The 20,781-nt window shown below is 35.2% G+C and overlaps 6 protein-coding genes across 6 annotated transcripts; 4 read left to right on the forward strand and 2 right to left on the reverse strand.

Moving 5' to 3' along the window:
- Nucleotides 1–1,041: 1,041 nt before the first annotated feature.
- Nucleotides 1,042–1,964, reverse strand: LOC108217418 (glycine-rich cell wall structural protein 1.8-like). Its single transcript, XM_064091742.1, has one exon. It carries the CDS (start codon nt 1,707–1,709, stop codon nt 1,209–1,211), a length of 501 nt encoding a protein of 166 aa, XP_063947812.1. The 5' UTR covers nt 1,710–1,964; the 3' UTR covers nt 1,042–1,208.
- A 594-nt stretch (nt 1,965–2,558) lies between these two features.
- LOC108216023 (sufE-like protein 1, chloroplastic/mitochondrial) lies at nt 2,559–3,904 on the forward strand. Its single transcript, XM_017388676.2, has one exon. The coding sequence runs from the start codon at nt 2,656–2,658 to the stop codon at nt 3,724–3,726; it is 1,071 nt and encodes a 356-aa protein (XP_017244165.1). The 5' UTR covers nt 2,559–2,655; the 3' UTR covers nt 3,727–3,904.
- Nucleotides 3,905–8,034: 4,130 nt separating this feature from the next.
- LOC108216896 (NDR1/HIN1-like protein 6) lies at nt 8,035–9,342 on the reverse strand. The gene has a single exon (XM_017389755.2). The coding sequence runs from the start codon at nt 8,966–8,968 to the stop codon at nt 8,165–8,167; it is 804 nt and encodes a 267-aa protein (XP_017245244.1). The 5' UTR covers nt 8,969–9,342; the 3' UTR covers nt 8,035–8,164.
- Nucleotides 9,343–13,818: 4,476 nt separating this feature from the next.
- Nucleotides 13,819–14,751, forward strand: LOC108218293 (uncharacterized protein At4g26485). The gene is made up of 3 exons (XM_017391194.2): nt 13,819–14,019; nt 14,160–14,355; nt 14,446–14,751. The coding sequence occupies exons 1-3, from the start codon at nt 13,848–13,850 to the stop codon at nt 14,717–14,719; spliced, it is 642 nt and encodes a 213-aa protein (XP_017246683.1). The 5' UTR covers nt 13,819–13,847; the 3' UTR covers nt 14,720–14,751.
- A 1,112-nt stretch (nt 14,752–15,863) lies between these two features.
- On the forward strand, nt 15,864–16,836 carry LOC108217419 (uncharacterized protein At4g26485). Its single transcript, XM_017390251.1, has 3 exons — nt 15,864–16,017; nt 16,134–16,335; nt 16,422–16,836. The coding sequence occupies exons 1-3, from the start codon at nt 15,864–15,866 to the stop codon at nt 16,690–16,692; spliced, it is 627 nt and encodes a 208-aa protein (XP_017245740.1). The 3' UTR covers nt 16,693–16,836.
- A 988-nt stretch (nt 16,837–17,824) lies between these two features.
- On the forward strand, nt 17,825–18,897 carry LOC108218194 (heavy metal-associated isoprenylated plant protein 16). The gene is made up of 3 exons (XM_017391110.2): nt 17,825–18,061; nt 18,176–18,254; nt 18,363–18,897. The coding sequence occupies exons 1-3, from the start codon at nt 18,056–18,058 to the stop codon at nt 18,710–18,712; spliced, it is 435 nt and encodes a 144-aa protein (XP_017246599.1). The 5' UTR covers nt 17,825–18,055; the 3' UTR covers nt 18,713–18,897.
- The last annotated feature ends 1,884 nt before the right edge of the window (nt 18,898–20,781 follow it).

The raw sequence follows: 20,781 nt of genomic DNA on the forward strand, positions 1-20,781 counted from the left end.
TGATTTAGAAGGGGTAAAGAGGAACTGAGAATTGTTTTTTCTTGTATGCACACATTTATACATTGATTAAATTTTGATTGCGAGAATTTATAACATCTGATTTCTCCATTCCCTTTGTGAGCTTAAGGTTCTAGTTTCACAGGAGACGTGTGTATCAGTAGTATAAGATCCCGCTTGCCAGATATAAAAGATAGCAAATATAACTGAGACACACAAGTCCAGTACTTTACTGAATTCAATTTTTACAAGAAAGAATATTGGATAACTTAAAAACTAAATTTAAGATATAAATATTAAGCACACAGGCTAAGAGCAACCGCAGCGCAGTCCCATTTTGTACATTGGGCGGCGTGAAGTGGTTTCAAAGTGGAAAAAAGGGGTCAGTCGGCGTTGGAGGAAAATAGAGAAAAGTGGGTAGTCCCTCTTTCCCGGTCCCGTCCTGCTTCTTGTATTTTCATTATCTAAATGTGAAAGATGATGAATAGGACCTACAAAATATGAAAGGAGTGAAATGGGATGCAGGGCTGGAGTCACTCATCCAATTCTTGTTTGGGACTACTTTTACTTATGTGGAATATGTGCGGGGTCAGAAAATTGAAAAACTAGTCCTAGGTGCCGCGGTTACTCTAATTGTCCTGTGACAATCCCCGTTAACAAACACAGCCCTGGTCTATTACTCTACTCGATAGAATAGACTACTTAAAGATACGCTGTTTTTCTACATTATATATGAAGAGTCCAGATGATCAGAATACACTAGTTTTTCTTCAGTTTCAGGAAGGTTATTGTCCTGTACTCTTGCCCACAGGCTAAAACCTTGCCAAACCAGACTTTGCTGTTTAAAGCCCTTTGTATAATGCATACTTCTGTAAAGAACCCGAACCCATCTATTACATTATTTGCAGTTATCAGAATCAAAACTGGCACTTTTTCTTAAAATGTGTCAAAACAGTACTTAATTAATTAGTTAAATACATCCTTCTTACTTGATTGTGATATATGATGGATTAGAGTCACACTAGGAAGAAATCACACTAGAACTGAGAAAATGAAAGAAACTCCGCAGCACCAAATATAAAGACAACAACAGATTAGAAGTCTCATGAAATCACTCTTTCTAACCAGATCACTAAACTAGGCGTAAAACCAAAAAACCATGATTGAGAAAGAAATCCACACTAAACAAAGCAAAAGGGTATGAGAGGTAGCTAGCGACGACAGTGTGCCTTGCACATATGTTTACAGTCATAGAAACAAGCACCCCCACAGTGAAGAGGGCAGTCCAATCTCCTCCATCTGCATCTTCCCCTCCCCATGCATTGTGCATACTCTCCCATTATATACTCACCCCTCTCATTCTTGTGCACTTTACCATTATGATCACCATAGTTTCCCTTTTTGACACTCCCTCTGTCATTATATTTTTCCTGCCTCCTGCATCCCCACCCCCACCACCCGCCTCCCCCTCCTCCCCATCCCCACCCTCCACCACCTCCAATTCCGCTACCACCACCACCACCTCCATCGTAGTTTCTCTTGTTGTTCATCACAGCATTGTTATAACCACTTTTGTTTCTTTTTGCAGCATCCCCTGGACGAGTTAGAGAAGTAAAATCTCTGTTGTCAGCACTACAACTGACACTAATTGTCAACGCCATAGCAAACAAAAGAATGAGCAGCCTCAAGTGACTCACTCTCTGTCCTTCCATGTTTAGTAAAACTATAACATAAGTGGATTAATCCGATATATAAATGCAGGTGGGTGCAGTGATCATAGTGACAGCTAAAATATACCATGTACTATGCAGTTGCTAATAAAGAGGTGTGGAAGGACAACATAATAGTATGAGCTCAAGTTTACTTGGATTGCACTTTGTCCCCCACCTACAATATACTAATAACAAATGTAGTGTAATATTAATGTTGAGGGTTCAAGCCTTCAAAGAAATATTGCACTGTGCATTCATTGTCTTACAGGCATGCAGCTGCCAGACATGGGCCAAAGTATACCCAAGTTGATTCAAATTGTCTTCTACTCACTACTACTTGAGAAAACTAGCAATAACTACTTGTTTTTTAAATTTTTTTCACTTTTGAGAATATCAATTTTTTTCCTAAAATAGCTAAACATATACTTAAAAGGTGGCTTCGAGTTTCTAAGGGTAACATTAGAATACTCTTGTATTAGTGTGGTCTACAAAATTATATCTAACAGATGTTTTCAACAATCCGACTTAACGGATATGAAATGTTATAATATAATATTTTTATACAAATTTAAATTATAAAATAATTTACTATAACATAATATTTCTAATAATATTAATAATAAAAATTGATCGGATACATATTATTAAGAGATAAATGATCTAAATTTCTAAATCATTTGAATTCCCAGCCCGGAATCAGAATGTGCATCCGTGGGTTTATATCGCCAAAGGTCGAGTTTAGACTTGGTTATTGCACTTGAACAATAATAAGACTGCAGTAACAGTTAATAGGCCCAATATTAAACCAGCCCAGACCCATACAATCTCGTGATTCAACAACCGTGGGCTTCGTCCTTCATAAACTATCCAATCATCTATCTTCTCCAGCTCCTCTCCGAACACACTGCAAATTTTCATCAACCAAACCAAAAGCACACACACAAACATGGCAGTCTCAACCTCATTCCGAGTATTTTCCACAAGGTTCCCACAACCTATTCTCCACCCAACTAAAACCCCTGTTTTTCAAACCCTATTTCTCAGTACAATTCCTCCACAAACCCCCACAAAAATCTCATTTTTCAGGTCAATTTCAATCCAAAAAGTGCCCACAACTCCTCACGCATCATCATCTTCAACCCCTTCAGCTTCAGTTAATCTCCAGCCCATTTCTGATCTTCCCCCAAAGCTTCAAGAAATTGTCAAGCTTTTTCAATCAGTTCAAGAACCCAAGGCTAAATATGAGCAGTTGTTGTTTTATGGTCGGAATTTGAAACCCCTTGATGCAAGATTCAAGATTTCTGATAATAAAGTTCAGGGTTGTGTTTCCCAGGTCTGGGTCAGGGCTTATTTTGATGACGATAAAAATGTGGTCTTTGAAGCTGATTCTGATTCTGTGCTGACCAAGGGCTTAGCGGCATTGCTTGTTCAGGGTCTTTCGGGGGAGCCTGTTGAGGAGATTGTCCGGGTTTCACCTGATTTTGCTGTGCTTCTTGGGTTGCAACAGAGTTTGACTCCTTCTAGGAATAATGGGTTTTTGAATATGTTGAAGTTGATGCAAAAGAAGGCTTTAAATTTATTCATTGAAGCTGAGAAAAGTGGGAGTAATGAGATGGTGGTGGAAAGTTTGAGTTTGGGTTCGAGTACTGATAAGGACGGTGATTTGTTTGTGGGAGATGGTGTGGAAGTCGATGGTGGTGATTCGGGCTCGAGTTCTGATAATGTGATTGCTTTGGGGAGTAGAGGAGAGAGGATCAGGGAGAAATTGGAGAGAGAGCTTGAGCCTGTTGAATTGAAAGTGGAAGATATATCTTATCAGCATGCTGGACATGCTGGGGTGAGAGGCAGTGATGGAGAGACGCATTTTAATGTGAGAGTGGTTTCAAAGGAGTTTGAAGGAAAGAGTTTAGTTAAAAGGCATAGGCTTATCTATGGGCTATTGCAAGATGAACTGCAGAGTGGACTTCATGCATTGTCAATTGAAGCGAAAACACCGACTGAAGTTGGAAGCAGCTAATGGAATAGAGGTTTTCATGTTATATATTTTTTCTGATATGCCATTTTTGTTTGAAATTAGTCAGTAAACTTGTTTTATGTTTCATTGTACTTGTAGTTAGCAAATAATCTGATACTATTATGTATTTGGAATGATAATACAATATAATCATTTACATCTTGAAACATGTATCTATTATAATTTCCTGCCCCCTGAGAGATTACACTATAACGCGCTTGAAGTTTATTTATTAATTTTATGCTAAAGCTGCACCATGGTTGTTGCCTTAATTCTAAACATACTGTGAGATAATGGCAACTATGTTAATGGGATTCTTGATACTCATGTATGTTCCTTTTGTCATTTTCCGGGGGAAGGGGAACTGCATCTGCGGATTTTTTTTTTTTAACTTGTCATTTTATGGTTGTGAATTATATCTAGTATTGTGTATATCTAATTAAAGTTAGACTTTCGTTTTTGCGTTGCGACTCAGTTGTGTTCAGTGTTATGATAACCATCCGGTGCATTATAAGTATGGATCATGCCTTAAGGGTCCCAGCTTTGGTCTCTACAAGATAAAAGAAAATGTGTTCTGATATATGTTTGTTCGTGTTGCTCTGCAATATGCTTGCATAGTCAGTTCTAGTACTGACTTGTTTGCACATAGAAGTCCACAGGAGCATAGAAATAGTTTCTCCTTTCGCAAACTGCTGTTTTCTTTACTTCGATTCTAAATAAGCTTCTTAATTGACAATTACTGTGTATTCCTTACTTCTTTCTTGGTCTTCGGTCCTTCAAATTTCATTCTTGGTGAGTTTTAGAGTTCCCACTCTTGGAGAGTTTTAAAGTTAGTAGGAATTTTATCTATAAAATGACGGCTTTTTAGCAACAATTTGATTATGACTTTCAAAGACTTAAATTTGCAGATATTGGATAGTAATGGTAATGATGATGATGATGATGACAGTAATAAGTTAACAACTATTTGTACCATGGAAGCTAATAAATGCAGTTCCCCCTTATGTGGCTTTCCACATATATTGCAAATTAGTTGAAACGGGTTAGACTCAGTAAATTATAGATATAAAATGTCATCTGTAGCTATTCCTCGAAACATTAACTATTTGTATATGTTGTATATGTTTGTTTAACCACAAGTACAACGAAAACCCCTCTGAGGTAGGATAGGTAGCCCAGATACGTGCAATAATTTCCTAAAATCCTAATTCTTGAACCATAATAAACTTGATTTGCAAGTTCTCAAGTCCCCCCTCCCCCCTCCCCCCGATCTTCTGTTTTTACTTGGATGACTATCTACTAGCTTGGTGTGTAATATTTTTTCACATCATTGCTCCATGAAAGACGTTATGATCCTCGACCATTCCTTTTGTACTTTTTTATCCTCTATAAAGTAGATTATTGTTTATAATCTGTGTTAAGTTGGACACTGTCGATCTGTTTAAAACTACCTTTTTGGCATGAATGATTTTTTACGTTCTTTTTCAGCTTTGACCAGTAACTGATCAACATATATTAAGATCTAATATGTCATAAATAGACCTAGGACTTTAAGCTTCCTGGCATTCCGCAGTTTCCAAACTTGTAACATCTAGCATATCAAATGTATTTTCGACATTTGATATGCTAGATGTTAAAGGCTCTGTAAACTATCATAAATACCCCAAGAGGAAGCCACTGGATTATCGACAGAATCAAGTGATATTAATTTTGAACTTGTGTCTGCATAAAGTAAAAACAGACCCCTGTAGAAAAATTGAGATTTTAACTAGTTCTTTGAATCTATTTCATAAGATATGACCCTCCTGGATGACATTAGTATGTTCTCTCAGTGTATTTACCATTTACTGTCTAAAGAGTGAAGAGGGAAGTTTCTTGATAATTGCTTACCTTTATAAAGTAAATTATAATTTTAGAGTAAGTGGTAGCTTATCATGTGTCAAGTCCTAAATTGTTTTTTCTACTTTACTGATATATCAGTTTATGTATATGCTTCACATCATAGCTTCTTTCATTATTATCCGAGAGTTCTGCCTGTGTGACTAAGGTTTATAAGCCACAAAGCTAACAATCTCTTGCATAATTCAATTCATATGACAGTCCCGTAAGTGTCATTGGTTTCCTTAATCTATTTAAGTTCCTTTTTCAGAGGACTATTCCGCTTTATTAGTTTATTATGATAAAGAGATTTGGGTACCACTTAAAAGCAGCTTGTGGGGTGAAATATGCATGCATGTTTTCAACTTATAAGTTACATAGAGCATCTCTAACAGGTTCTTAAATCATTCTCTAAAACTAATAAAATATGTGGCCCTTTAGTAAGTTAATACATTGAATAACGTGACAACTCCAACACTATTCTTTAACTTGCTCGCTATCTATATTTTATTGTTAGTATTTGAGAAAAAAGGGGGAGATCAAATTGGAGGGAAGTGAATAGAAGTGGGGCAAGTGAATATTATATTCATAAATAATAAGTTAAGAGCACCTAGATCTTCTTTTAAAGAGATCTTCTTTAATAAGTCCTGCTTCTCGTGCTAAATTTTATACTGTATGCTGTATTTGTATATTCATAAATTGACATAATTTCGCATATAATTTCCGGTAACTGTGACATTTTTGATTTAATGTTTTGTTCATATGATTTCCTGCTTTTTTAAGATAAGTTAATGCAATTGTTATCTTTCATATCTTGATTATTACTTAAATGCTAAAAAGCTGCATCTTACTTTTGTTGAGTGTTGTTTAGTGGGTTCTTTGTCCTGTAGAACTTACTGTGTGATGTGACCTCATGTTTAATTCACTCATGCACTTTAATATACACCTGAGGTTGTCCCTGCAGAGCAGAACTCAGAAATCAGTGTCCTTGGAATTTGGCGAATTATTAATTTGTTGAGCTACCTCTGACATATTAACAAGTAAGCACTCAAAAAATTTGGTGTGAAGTGGGAATTGGTGGAATGTACTTACTTTACGGAAACCTGTGTGTTTGTCTGTAAACTTGTCAATGCCAAAGGACAATTTAACTTCTAATTGGTTGTTTTAGAAAAAGAATTAGTAGTTGTGGGCTTCTTTTGATGTGGATTTCACAGTTGTCACAGCCTGAAGTCTACTTAGGTCATTTGAGATGATTGATCATTCCCATTGCAAGTCTGCATTTTAGCAATTTGTTTTTTGTGAGCTTACATAGATATAGAGAACATTTTTCTAGTTTTTGCCATTGGTTTGACAGTGTTGGTTTTCCTGGTGAACTTTTATAAAATAGCAAGATAAAGTCCAATGTGATAAATAGTTCAAATTCAGATGGCTATAATTTGAACCTAATTGATGCAATTACCCCTTGGTTGGTAATTTGTCAACCAAATCGATTCATGTTTTCAGAATATTCTGTAACTTGGATTGAGAACCCAGAAAGGCTAGTACGAACAAGTTGATTCATGTTTTTCGGATATACTATAATGTTTATAGAGAACCCAGAAAGGCTACCAAAGGGAGCACTTCTATATGAAGGTCTTTTTGGTGCCTGTCAATGTGTCATCAGTTTTTGTGCTTGTGTTATTATTCTGATATTGAAGATACTCCTGGATATTTAATTTGTTAGAACTTTCTACGGAATATGCAATAGTATATAATATAAGGTCTGTCTGCTAGAAAGCAGGGATACTTCATCTGGGTGAAGAACTGCGTAGGGGATACTTGGGGGTGCGGGGGTGCGGGGGTGCGGCGGGGTGCGGCGGGATACGCACGGGATACGCCACGTGGCGTATCGGTGGAGGCAGCGATGGGGATACGCGGGGGTGCGGGGATGGGGGTGCGGCAGTGGCACAAATCGTAATTTTTAACAACTTTTTTTTTTTTTTTTTTAACTTAAAACTAGTTGGTCAAAAGAAAGAAAAGAGGGATCAAAACCTAATTAGACTAATTGAGTACCTGTACGAGAGAGAGCAGAGCATCTTCAGCTAAAGTATGTCGATTGGTAAGTGTGTTTTGTGTAATATCTGCTCATGTGTGTCTATAGATTGTAAGTATATATAATTGCTCGTGTGTGTGTGTATATTTCTATCTCTAGTAGGATTGATATAGTTATTCCGCTATTTTGTTCTACTTAAATGCATCTTATGAATTATTTATTATATATATATATATATATATATATATATATATATAATATTTTTAATTTTTAATATTTTAATATTTGCCGTATCCCCCCGTACCCGTATCCCCATATTTTGGAATTTGACGAATTCCCGTATCCACGTACTGCGCACCCGCACTCCCGCACCCGCACTCATGCTTCCTAGTCTGTCTGTGTTTGCGATAAGTAATTCTGCATACAGAGCCATATGCATGACATCAATCTATACATTTGAAGTTTTCACTCTTTTTGCTATGAAAGAAATCTCAGTGGAGATGAATTTAAAACAGGGGAAGAATGTGTTTTTCATCTCTTAATTTTACAGCTTCTGGTGATAAGGATGCCAGTTGGAGGACTCGTCAACTCTAATTGGCATCGTCTATGCAACCAGTAGTGGAAGTGAATCAAACCAAAGCTGACCCTCACCTTAAATGTTCCTCTGATGTTGTATACAACTTTGTTACCAACTACCTGTTTTTGCAGCTCCAAAGCAACTTTTGGAGGCAAATATACCAGGCTGGATATAAAACGCACCGAAATCAATTTGGCCTCTCTTGGTCTTTGGCTAAAAGGCGGAAGAACTTGGCTTGCCAGTAGGCTGTCGGAAAAGTAAAGCCCTATTTCCAGGTACTCAATTCTCACATCAAGTTTTCTGTTTGGATTGGAAAAATTGGCAAGAAAAGTGAAGTCGCTATTGAGATTCTCAGGTGAGTCGAAGTAGATGACACTTAGGCTGGCATTGGGTGTGTCCAGCAATGGCTTTCGCGGTTTTATGTCAAGAAAGACAATTAAAGTAAGAATCCCTGAAACGATGAGAGTGAGGCTAAAAATTAGGCAAAGGATTGCACAAAACCATATCAAAGGATTGGTCCTGCGAGGCGGCCTAAGTAATGGCTGAACTCTCGTTTTTCTTCCACTGCCGAGTAAGTCTGCTTCAATATTTTTCTGATTTATATCCTTTTCTGATACAACAAGCTGGTTACGAGGAGGAACTCGTAGTTTCCGTGGTGGTGGGGTGAGTGGAAATGGAGGAGGGGTTGGCGGAGGTGGTAGAAATAGTGGTGGTGGTGGTGGAGGAGGAGGAAGAGGAGGAGAAGGTGGTGGAAGCATTATAGGAATTTTTATAATTATGAACACAGAAGCTTTAAGATATAGAGATGTTGAACTTGTAAATAATGGAGGTTTTGGCTTTAAATAAACCTAAGAAAAGGGGAAAGAGCACTGGATTAAACAAAGTAAAGAGGAAAGAAAAGTGGTTTTGATTGAGGGATAGTGGGGCTCGATATGTTTTCTATTATTGAGATACGAGTAAAGGAAAATTAAGTGGGGTTAGATTCATAATTCGGGTCGGACAGATTTTCGGATTTGAATTTTCATACTTTCTCCAAGAAGAAAACTAAATCATAGGAATAGCAGGTAAAGAAAAGAGAGGGCTTTAACTTTCTTGAAATTGGAACTGGTGTTCAACTTGTCTTTTAAACATGTTAAAATGATCTTCTAAATAAACCCTTGTTGCTAGAGAAAAGTACTGAGGCTGCATACATGTATAGTGTATTGTTCTGCTTTAACTTTGTTTGGTATGCATAGTCTACAGATGTATGTGAGTAATGCTTGCTCGTTAAGATAAAGTTTTGCGGAAAGGTGGTCCTCGTGCCGTGAGACAAGTGAATATAATCTTTTAAATTAAATTTGCTTCTACTTTAAGAATGTATTTTGTGTGTATAAATAGTTGACAGATAGGACTTAAATTTGAACTGGGGTGCTCCTTTTGATCTGTATTTGTCTTGTTAGTATAATATAGCATTAGGATTGAAATTTGAAGGCATTCCTTTCTTCTTTAAGCTAAAGCAAATCTAGCAACTAGCCATTTATTAGGTTGGAATGGTTGATGAATGTTCATTAAATTTTAGTGGAATGTGATCACATTTTAACTCGGGCCATAATTTAGCATCTGTTGTTTCTCTGTACTATTCACTTTGATATAGGTTATATAAATCGCATTATTTTCTGAATCCGATACACTCCCTCCGTCCCAAAATACATGTTCATTTTGATTTGTAACGGTTCAAATTGATTATATTTGACTGAAATTTATATGTTTATATTATTGAAGAAAATAAAAGAAATTTATACCATTTCGAAGATAATCTCGTTCATTTTAAAATATAACTTTCTGTTTTCTCAAATAATTTTTAAATAATTGGCCAATCAATTTGATTTTAAAAAAAATGAAAGGAACATGTAATTTGTGATGGAAGGAGTATTGCTTTTTTGGATTCTCGCCAAATTTTTGCTCTTGTCAAGTGTGTATGATTGATGTCTTGACCGGTGTTCACAAGTTTCTTATTTCTGGACATCTTGCGAGCAACTGAGGGCCTCAAAACAGAATTGGGCCGCAAAACTGGCCTACCCTTCCATAGGGCCTCAAAACGTAAATTATTTTACACGTCCACTACAAAGTAAACTATTTTACGTTAACATCCAAACAGGCAGACATGAGCTGAAATAAGTTTGCAGCTAGAGATGCAAAAAAAACATGTACCCGAAAATTTATCTGACAGATGCGTGAAAAAGGTTCCCGGTGTCCAGTCCGATTAAAGTTATCAAAAACCCAGTTTTTTAGGTCTCAATTAAAACCAGGCCCGATGAGCCAATCATTTTAGAACTTGGTCAAAGCCCGCTTCCCGGCCCGATTAGCCTTTGTGCATTTCTATTATAGCCCATAGCTTCTTGTATATGTGAAGGCCTGTTGAAATAAAACAATAATAAAAACTTAATGGACCTCAATTTGTAATGTCATTTGCATCGAACTAAATAATATATAGTATTAAATTATTAATTAATACCTAACAAAATGTTCCCTTCATTCTATCATGCATGTTTTAATTTCTTGCGTATAATTTAAAATGTATATAAAAAAAAAGTTGCCTGATATTTCTCAAATTTTTCGACAACCAAAAATTTAGAATTTATATTCTTATCCAAAGAATAATTATTAGAACTATATTTTTCATACCATTTAAATTGCATGTAAGAAATCAGAAATTATGGGCTTGTTTGTTTAGGAGAATCAATTTCTGCTTCTAGCTTTTACCTTTTTTAACGCGTTTATGTAAAGAAGTAGAATTACTTTTAAGAAGCTGCTAACTTTTTTAAATTCTGCTTCTTTTTTTTCTTTTTTTTTGTATGGTCTACATAATCGTAGATGAATTGTATCGAAATACAATAAACCGCAACCGGGATTTCTTTCTTTCAAGAAAGTTTATCATCTAACCGAAAGTCATGCAAGCATAACTCCGGACGTTTAGACAATAAAGCTTAAATGAATGAGAAAAGAATACCCATACAGCTCGCTTCCACAGTATCCTGAGAAAAAACAATCAAACAAAATATAAATTAATATACAAGAAAATCTAATAAAAACAAAAACAAAAGAGTTTATATATAAAAAAATAGAGAGGAAATATATATATATAGGGAAGTGCTCAAATACAAACTAAGTTAGTGTACAAACTACAAACTTAATATAAGCCTTTGGATGAATCTAATCCAATGGCCCCGCAGGGGCAACCACACACCAGTTAATATGCACCCTGCCACACATGATCCACAGAATCCCCTCCGTTTTTAATTTGAATTTTCCCATCAATCGGTGAACTTTTTTTGAAATCCGATTTCACTGTATTTTTGTTCATCTCGCAACGATTAATTTCCATACAATATGTGCTATATTCCGATTTGATTTAGAGACATTTTAATTTTGGTTTGTAGTTTGTACGCTAAGAAGGTTTGTACCAGAGTAAGACCGGGAAGTGCTCAAATACAAACTAAGTTAGTGTACAAACTACAAACTCAATATAAGCCCTTGGATCAATCTAATCCAATGGCCCCGCAGGGGCAACCACACACCAGTTAATATACACCCTGTCACACATGATCCGCAGATTCCCCTCAGTTTTTAATTTGAATTTTCCCGTTAATCGGTGAACTTTTTTTGAAATCCGACTTCACTGTATTTTTGTTCATCTCGCAACGATCAATTTCCATACCATATGTGCTATATTTCGATTTGATTTAGAGACTTTTTAATTTTAGTTTGTAGTTTGTACGCTAAGATGGTTTGTACCAGAGTAGGACCCTATATATATATATATATATATATATATATATATATAGAGTAAAGTTCTATGGAGTACACAAAATATTGGAGTATTGGAGTACAAAGTTGGGTAAAATGTAATCTATTCATCTAAATTTCAATTTTTTTGTTCAATAATATTCGTAAACATTTAATAACCTGCACATTATGTTCTACACAACAAAAACATTGTAATTTATAGTAGAATAATGACTTTTATAAATTACAGGACTCTATGTTCTGCAATATAACTAATAAGCAGAACAATAATGTTAATACTTGTTAAAATTGAAAGATATTAACGATTGATAGACAATTATGTGCAAGACAACTTATAAATGATAGATTGTATATAAATTTGTATAATCAAATATATTATTTATGATTAAACTAAAAAATTAAGACTTGTACTCCAATACTCCAATGTTTTTGTGTACTCCATAGAACTTAACTCTATATATATATATATATATATATATATATAGGGTCTTGCTCAAATGAGAACCATTCTTATGGTGAGATATGAGATCTAATCTCAGCCACTCATTTAAGTACATTATATTCATCTCTTACCATTCATTTAATATTTTATTATTTAACAATCTTCTAATTCAACAACCTATCACCATTCACCACCAACCACCACCATCAACTTCAATGACCACCACCAACTCCGGCGACCACCAGAAAATCACCACCGGCAAACATAAAATCACCACTGTAAAACTAAAAATCACCACCGGAAATCTTAAAATCACCGCCAGAAAACCAAAAAACAACACCAGAAAATTAGAATCATCAAATCACCACCATCTACAAACCACCACCACAACCTCCTAAATCCGAAAATCACCAACTACAAAATAAAATCACCACCAGAAAATCAAAAACAACCCCATAAAATGAAAATCACCACATCCAACCACAAATAATTAAAATCACACAATGCAATCATCAAACTAATCACACAAACACGGTCGAAATTTTTAATCCAAATCAACAAAACCGAACAAAATAAAACACGAAAAATCGAGGAATTACAGCGGATCGATCTGCCAAGCTCCGAAAACAGCTACGAAGATATAGAGTTTCTCTCTCTAGATGAAGGATATGGTGAAGCCAAGGGAGGGGGAAATGCAAGGGACTAAGTGATGATGTGTGTGTGGTTGCCGGCGGTGGCGATTGAGCCGAGGCGGCGGTGGCGCTTTCGCTGTTGCAACGGAGCTCGCGATGTAGTGGGAGGGGGGGTGGAGGGAGAGAGAGAGAGAGAGCGCAACAGTGGCGGGGAAGGTGGCTGTAAGTGATGGTGGTGGGTTGTGGTGTTGGTTGGTGTTGGGTGGTGGGAGTTGAATAAAGATATGAATTATAAAATAAAAGTTCAAATGTGTGGTTGTGATTTAATTTGGGGGATAAAAATTTGTGGCTGAGATTAAATCTCAGATCTCACATTAGTTGGGGTTCTCATTTGAGCAAGAGCCTATATATATATATATATATATATATATTCTGCTTCTTTTCTAAACACTTTATTAATTTATTTACTTATCATTTTTAATCGACTTCTTTACTTTAATCAAATAATAAATTTGTACAAACGGCTCCTAACCGGGGAGGTGCTTCTATTTAATTTTTGTGTTACTACCCTTCTCTTTTTTTTTTTTTGAATTAAAATTAGAATACAGAGGGACACTTAAACAATCGGGATCGACTGCATGTATGGTTCAAGAATCAAGATGACATTCAGTACTAAATGAAAGCCTGGTTTCAAAGTTTAATCATCTCGAGGGGGCTTCTCTCATTCTTCTTGTATTTATAAGTCGTTTGAGTAGCTCATCGTGTGTGCAGGCAAAAATGGAATATTCAGAAGAACCCATGGAGTTTACACTAGAGAGAAAGATAAAACACTACAGCAACCACCACAAGATATTGCTTGTGGGTGAGGGAGATTTCTCTTTCTCCAAGTGTCTGGCAAATGCTTTTGGCTCTGCTTCTAATATCACTGCCACTTCTCTTGATTCTCAAGGTAATTCATAAAAATTTCCAATTACCACAATCATACACACAATTGTGACTCTATGAAAGTTATAGCTTAAATTTACCATAATACAACCATTTATTGTTTGATTATAAATTTATAATGCTAACTAGCTTGTTCATGTACAGCAAGCTTAATGTGCAACTACACGGATGCAACCGCTAACATAGAGGAACTTAAGCTCTTGGGTTGCACCATTCTACATGAAGTGGACGCCTCCATCATGCTATATGATTACAGACTTAACCACACCACATTTGACAGGATTGTTTTCAATTTTCCTCATTGCGGTATTTTTCAAGAGAACAATGCATCTGTTATCGAGTAAGTAAAATGTCTTGCTTAAGATTAATCAATAGTAATTAGTGATTTAATAGTAAGAATTTAAGTGCGGACTGTATATACTATTGGCAGGCTCCATAAGGGTGTGGTGAGGGGATTTCTGCGGAATGCAATAGCCATGTTGGCACCCAATGGTCAAGTTCACATCACACACAAAATAGAAGAGCCTTACAATAGGTGGGGAATCATGGAGTTGGCTGAGCAAACAGGGTTTTGCTTGCTGGACATTTCAGGGTTCTGTCCATGGGAATATGCAGGCTATGTGAACAAAAGAGGAGCAGGTTCCAAATGTAATGAGAGCTTCCCTGTTGGACTATCAGCTACCTTCAAGTTTGTAAAAGCTTAATTACTACCAGTTTTCTATTAGTATGAAGCTTATCTGTGGCATATTTTGTGAGTATGGAGTTTTTTATTAGTATGAAGCTTGTAAAAATGGCAATTTGTCGGATGTGGAATTATAATATCTAATCTGGTTTGATATCAAACTAGCTGTGAAGGGATGGTTCTATTTCTGTATAATGGATACACAGCCCAGATGTACTATGCTTGTTTTAGTTCTCTGATGAACTGAAGTCACCATTATTTCTCTGTGATCGCCGTAAAATTTAGTCAATTAAATTCAGCTATCTTTCTTGACATGAGTTGAAGCAGTGATGGAGTGACTTGTAAGTATGTGATGTGATGCTTATTTATTGCAAAATCTGCAATTGCTTTTTAGATTCTCAAACAACTTATCCTTCCACCTACATTTTCCTATCTTATGGTTTGATAATGAAACTAGCAGTGAAGGGATAGTTCTCTATGTATACTGTACTGTAAGTATTAGTTCTCCTCACTGAAGTCATCATGACTTCTCTGGTGATCGCCGTAAATATCAGTAGTGAATTAAAGTCAGGTATATCTTTACATGATCTGAAGCAGTGATGTAAATATGTGATGTGATGCTCATTATTGCAAAATTTGCGAATACATTTCTTTCTAGATTCTCAAACAGCTTATCCTTCCACTTACGCTGCAGCCTGCATAGGTCACGGATTCCGGGAATGAGACATAATCGGTTGAGTTACGTATTCAGGATTAATTGAAAATTGGGGATTAATCAAAAGGTTTAATCGAAATGAAAATCGGATGTATTTTGGTAATAAAATATTATTTAGTATTTAGTTATTATTATATTAATTATTTATTAACAAAATATAAATTTACTATATCAGTTATTTAATGGTTCATAATTAAAGTAATATAGTATTTTAATTTTAATAGATTATTATAAATACTTCAATTAAGAAAAATTTATAAAGATTAATCGGATTTCAAAAATTGAATCGACGACTCACATTGTTGAAGATTAATCGGGAATCGATCAATTAAATCGGGAATTTTGATAACACTGCTGAATGCAAGACTTATAAATTGTGATACTCATTGCTCATTATTCTTATTTTCCCTGGTTTGGAGAAAAGAAAAGAGAGGTCAGACTCATATCTGATATGGGTGAGAGAGCAGGAGAGCGAAGGATAAAGCACTATAGCAGCAAGCATAACATATTGCTTGTTGGGGAGGGCGATTTTTCATTTTCCAAGTGCTTAGCCACTGCATTCGGGACTGCTGCAAATATGACCGCCACTTCCCTCGATACCCAAGGTATGTATGTGCATTGTTTCTTACTTTCTTTCACTAAAACTGATTTTGTGCATCATATATGCAGTGTAACATATAGCATTCATCTTTTTGTGCATGCTAATGCTCCTACCACAAAGAATCGTTAATGAGCAAGCACAAACATGCAATGGTGCACGTGGAGGAACTTCAGGACTTGGGCTGCACAATCATACATGGAGTGAGCGCTTACTGGATGAAAGATCACCCCCAACTACAATCTAAGTACTTTGACAGGATTGTTTACAACTTCCCTCACTGTGGTTTCACTCGTAAAGCAGAAGATAGTTCTCATATGATCAAGTAATGCAAAATCTCTGTTGTCATGTTATTACAACATGCAATATTAGCTAATTAATGCTAATAGTTGTTAATTTCCTGAATTTCAGGCGGCACAGGAAGTTGGTCTGGGCGTTCCTGATCAACGCGACGGAGATGTTGACGGAAGAAGGTGAAGTTCATGTGACCCACAAAACAACGTATCCTTACAGTGAGTGGGATATCGAGCAGTTGGCAGAGGAAGCCGGGCTGGGCTTGCTTGAGAAATCGCCTTTCGACATCGATGAATATGATGGATATGTGAACAAGAAGGGAGATGGAAGGAAATGCGATAAGAGCTTCTTTGCTGGGAATGCTTGTACTTTCAAATTTGCTTTCTGAATCTTTTTCGGAAATAGTGGGAGTCTTGGCAACCGCTTTTTTAAAGCTGCTACAGTACTTATTTTGGCAGTTTTACACACACAAGTTTGTGCAATGGTGCCTGACTTCTCTCTTGCTTCTCTGTTTTTTTTAATAGCAGTTCTACTGGCCGCTTGTTTTTAAAAGAATTTGTATGCTTTTTAACACTTTGAATTTGTGTGCTAAATTTAATATTATTAATAAATTAATGTAATAAATAAATTTAATTAAAAAGTTGTTAACTTAGATTTGATTTGTAAAACACTCAAACTTGTAGGTAAAATTATCAAGATACTTAAATTATTTATAAACACACATCTACTTGCTTCTTCAATTTAAATAATAAGTAAGCTTTTAAGTTAAGCAAAATGGCCGAGTTTATTTCATTTTGTACAAGTAGAGCTGTTTGATTTTTAAGTTTTTTCTTATGAGTGAAATATAATTTTTAGGTTATGTGTTTTGATAAAATGTTTATAATATATCACTTTCAAGTATAAAAATTATTTGTATAATAACTAAATATTGTAAATTATTTTTAAAATAATCTTTTATACTTTTACAATATCAATTTTTGAAAATAAAATACATCACAAAAAATAAAATTTCATTTTCTCAGATTATTATAAAACATAAATTCTTTATATGGAATGTACGAATGAGTGACCTATAACTTACAAATCAATTATAAACTTTTGATTTATAAATGGAGAAATTGGGTAAACTTTATAGTAGTTTGACCTGCACGAAGTTGAATACTCTATGCCAGTTGTTAGTGTTGTAGAACTGGTCAGGATCCAATTAATACAGTAACGACAGTTCTGGAGCTAAATAATCTTTATATGACCACATAAATCTCTGACTCAACATCAGATTGCCACAAACATTCTCGTGTTCTTATTATCGCTATTACAGATCTTCTTAAAACAATGTCCAATTTTAACAATTATCAACATGAGTGGCTAATTAGTAAAATATGTCGAAGCTATTTCCTGGTATCTACGCGGAATGAATGGTAGTATACTGCTTAAAAATAGAAGCCTTTTCTGGGAAACTCGAGCATTATTTTTATATTTACACATATGCGCGTCTAATCGTTTCTACTCGGACAAACTAATGTACAACATACACTTCTTGTTATTGACATGCATATATAAACCCCGATCCTCACCGATCAGTACCCACCCAAACATTTTGCACTCGAACCAAATTTCAGCATTTGGTTGATCATCTTCTTCAATTTTTATTAGCCGGCCGAATTCAGAAGTCTCAAGAATTATTTTTCATACAAAGCTCTTTTAGATTGCATAATCTTCTGCCTGGTTATATAATTTCAACTAAACCAATCATGCAGGTAAGATACTGGTTGCATAAGTACTACAGTTGAACATTTTTACGCAAGTTTATACATGTCGTACTTAAAATGGCTATGAAGCTAACTTAATTTGTTGACTAATCCATCATGCAGCAAAGGATCGTGGTTAGGGTGCCTATGAAAAAAGAAAAGGACCGATCAAAGGCGATGAAGATTGTGGTCGGAATAATAGGTACATACTTGTGCGAACTATATAGTTGAACTTAACTAACAATAAATTTATAACTGTTTTTCGGAAGTCAGCGGGAGTTAACATTAATTATGTGTTAAATATGAACAGGTGTGAGCTCAGTGAAGATAGGAGGAGAAGATAAAGACATAGTGATCGTGATCGGAAATGAAGTGGATGCGGTGACCTTGACTCATTCGCTTGTCAAGAAATTTGGTAGCGCCACCACTCTGGTGAGGGTGGAGCCCTTCTTCAACCGTGGATCTGGTGAAGACGAATATGAAGCAGCTGCTGCGGCTGCATCTGTAATGTATCAAGGTCAACAAAAATATTACGGCACTTATTATGGCCAGCCGGCTAGCTACTACTACAATCCTCCGCCGCAATATTATCCTCCTCCTCCTCAGTATTATTATTCATGTGATCGGCCAGTGGATGATTCAGGCTGCTCCATCATGTGAATACACAAGTATGGCTAGTTATTTTGGTTGTCAAAATCCACCTCTAGCAAATCAGCATTGTGTCGAGATTTTCAAATACTGTCATTGATTAGTTTTTCATTAACTTGTGATTATCAAGGATTTCTGATTTTGTATGTAAATTGTAATGAATCTTACACATTAAGCGTGATGCAGGTTCATCTGTCTCGATCGGTTTTCTAACATTACTTACTTGGAATGCTCTTATTCTCGTCTCTTTCGTCGTAAGAGTTTAGAAGTCCAAATTTTTGTTGATAGGGATAGTAGCTTCTTCTTTATTTTTATAATTATTAGTATTAGGTAGGATTTCATTATATAGATGGGTTAATGGATCAATAATTAGGTCTGAGTATATTCATGGCTTTGAACACAGGCGAGTATATTTAATTCTGGTCAGACTTCAAATGTATACTTAATAAAAAAAAATCAATTTTTATATCAAATAAAAGTTTAGGCTTCAAATTTCATATTTTTCATAATCAAACTGGCTGATTTAGTAATTCAAATTACACATAATATATATTGAATATAATTTAGAAAAGAATACAATGAAATTCTAGATAAACAGTTATCGTGTACATAATTTTTTAAATAGGTTAAATATAAATTTTGTTAATTAATCTAAAACTATCATAGAACACTTGCCCACGGTTTGACCCGGACAAAGGGGAAGCATGTGAGAGTCGGGTACACATTTTCAGGTACCCCGGCAACCAGGCACTAATCAACTCTCCCAAACGATGTTAGAATAATTTGACTGGGTAAATGGATACTACTACTAGTGACATCTCCCCACATATACACCCGGTGGAAGGCCACAGGGTCTAATTTAACTCGGTTCATCGGTTGTCACTTGTCCCGTTGTCCGCGTTAGTTTGGTAAGATGCAGAGAGTGAGAGACACCCGGTTGAATGGTTGATCTACGGATGTTTTTGCATAGTGTTGTTAAGAATTAAGTATTAGAGCAAGTTCAACAATATCCTAGCAAATGTATTACAAATATAATAAAATATAATGTTATAGTTACTTAGGCTTAATATATCAACTTCAACAATATATCTTATTATTGTGCCTTATTAGTAAAATAATAATATATTTGAATTGTTAATATTGGAGAGAATTGAAAAAGAGAGTGGAGAGGGATTTAGTGAAATGGTAAAAAACTATTTTTTTATTGATAGGGCATGCATAGCAGTGACTAAAAAATAAGGCACTTGGCACCACTATGAGCAAGTCCGACAGACTCAAATGATGTCCTAACTCCTAAGTCATAATATAATTTGAGGCATTTAATTAATAATATTGCTCCAACAGCGTCCTACATGCTCTGTTTTTAGGGCTCACCTACTTAAGTCTCACCAGGAACTGCTCTTAGAGATTGTACCAGTTAAGAAAAAGTTAATGTAAACTTAGATAATTTTTTTATAATTATATATTTCAGTAATATCTTTAATGAGATTTGGTAATAAAATTTATGGTAATTTTTCGTAAAAATCAGAAAATAATTTTTTTCTCCCAAAAATAGAAAAGCCTGCTTTTTCCGAAAATTAATTTTGAGTTAAAATTATTTCTCAAATAGTACTTTTCACTATATCAAACTAATTTTTGGTTTAACAAGAAACTGTTGTTACAGCAACAATACTATTTAATATAGCCTTGATTTGGTATGACGGAGAGACCCACGGTTGATAGTTGTATAAGTGACTTCATAGGAAATAGTACTCTCTCCATTTTTAAATATTAGTCGCTTTGATTTTGTGCACGTAATTGTAATTTCAGGTATACAAAAAATATAATTCTACGTATTATTTTTCAAATTTTCTCTTTCTGAATAAAAGTTTAACATCTATATTTTTTCAAATTTTTTTTAAAAAAAATAACGAATAAAATTACATTTTTATTACACCTCAAAATACGTGCAAAAAGTCAAAGCGACTAATAAAAAGGAACGGAGGAATTACTCCATTCATATGTTGATTACGAATGATTTTCATAATTTTTCCAATTAGACATCTTATATTTTACTCTCAAAAATAGCAAATGTTTAGATT

This window comes from Daucus carota, chromosome 4 (genome assembly GCF_001625215.2).
Source record: "Daucus carota subsp. sativus chromosome 4, DH1 v3.0, whole genome shotgun sequence".
NCBI classification, from domain to species: Eukaryota; Viridiplantae; Streptophyta; class Magnoliopsida; order Apiales; family Apiaceae; genus Daucus; species Daucus carota.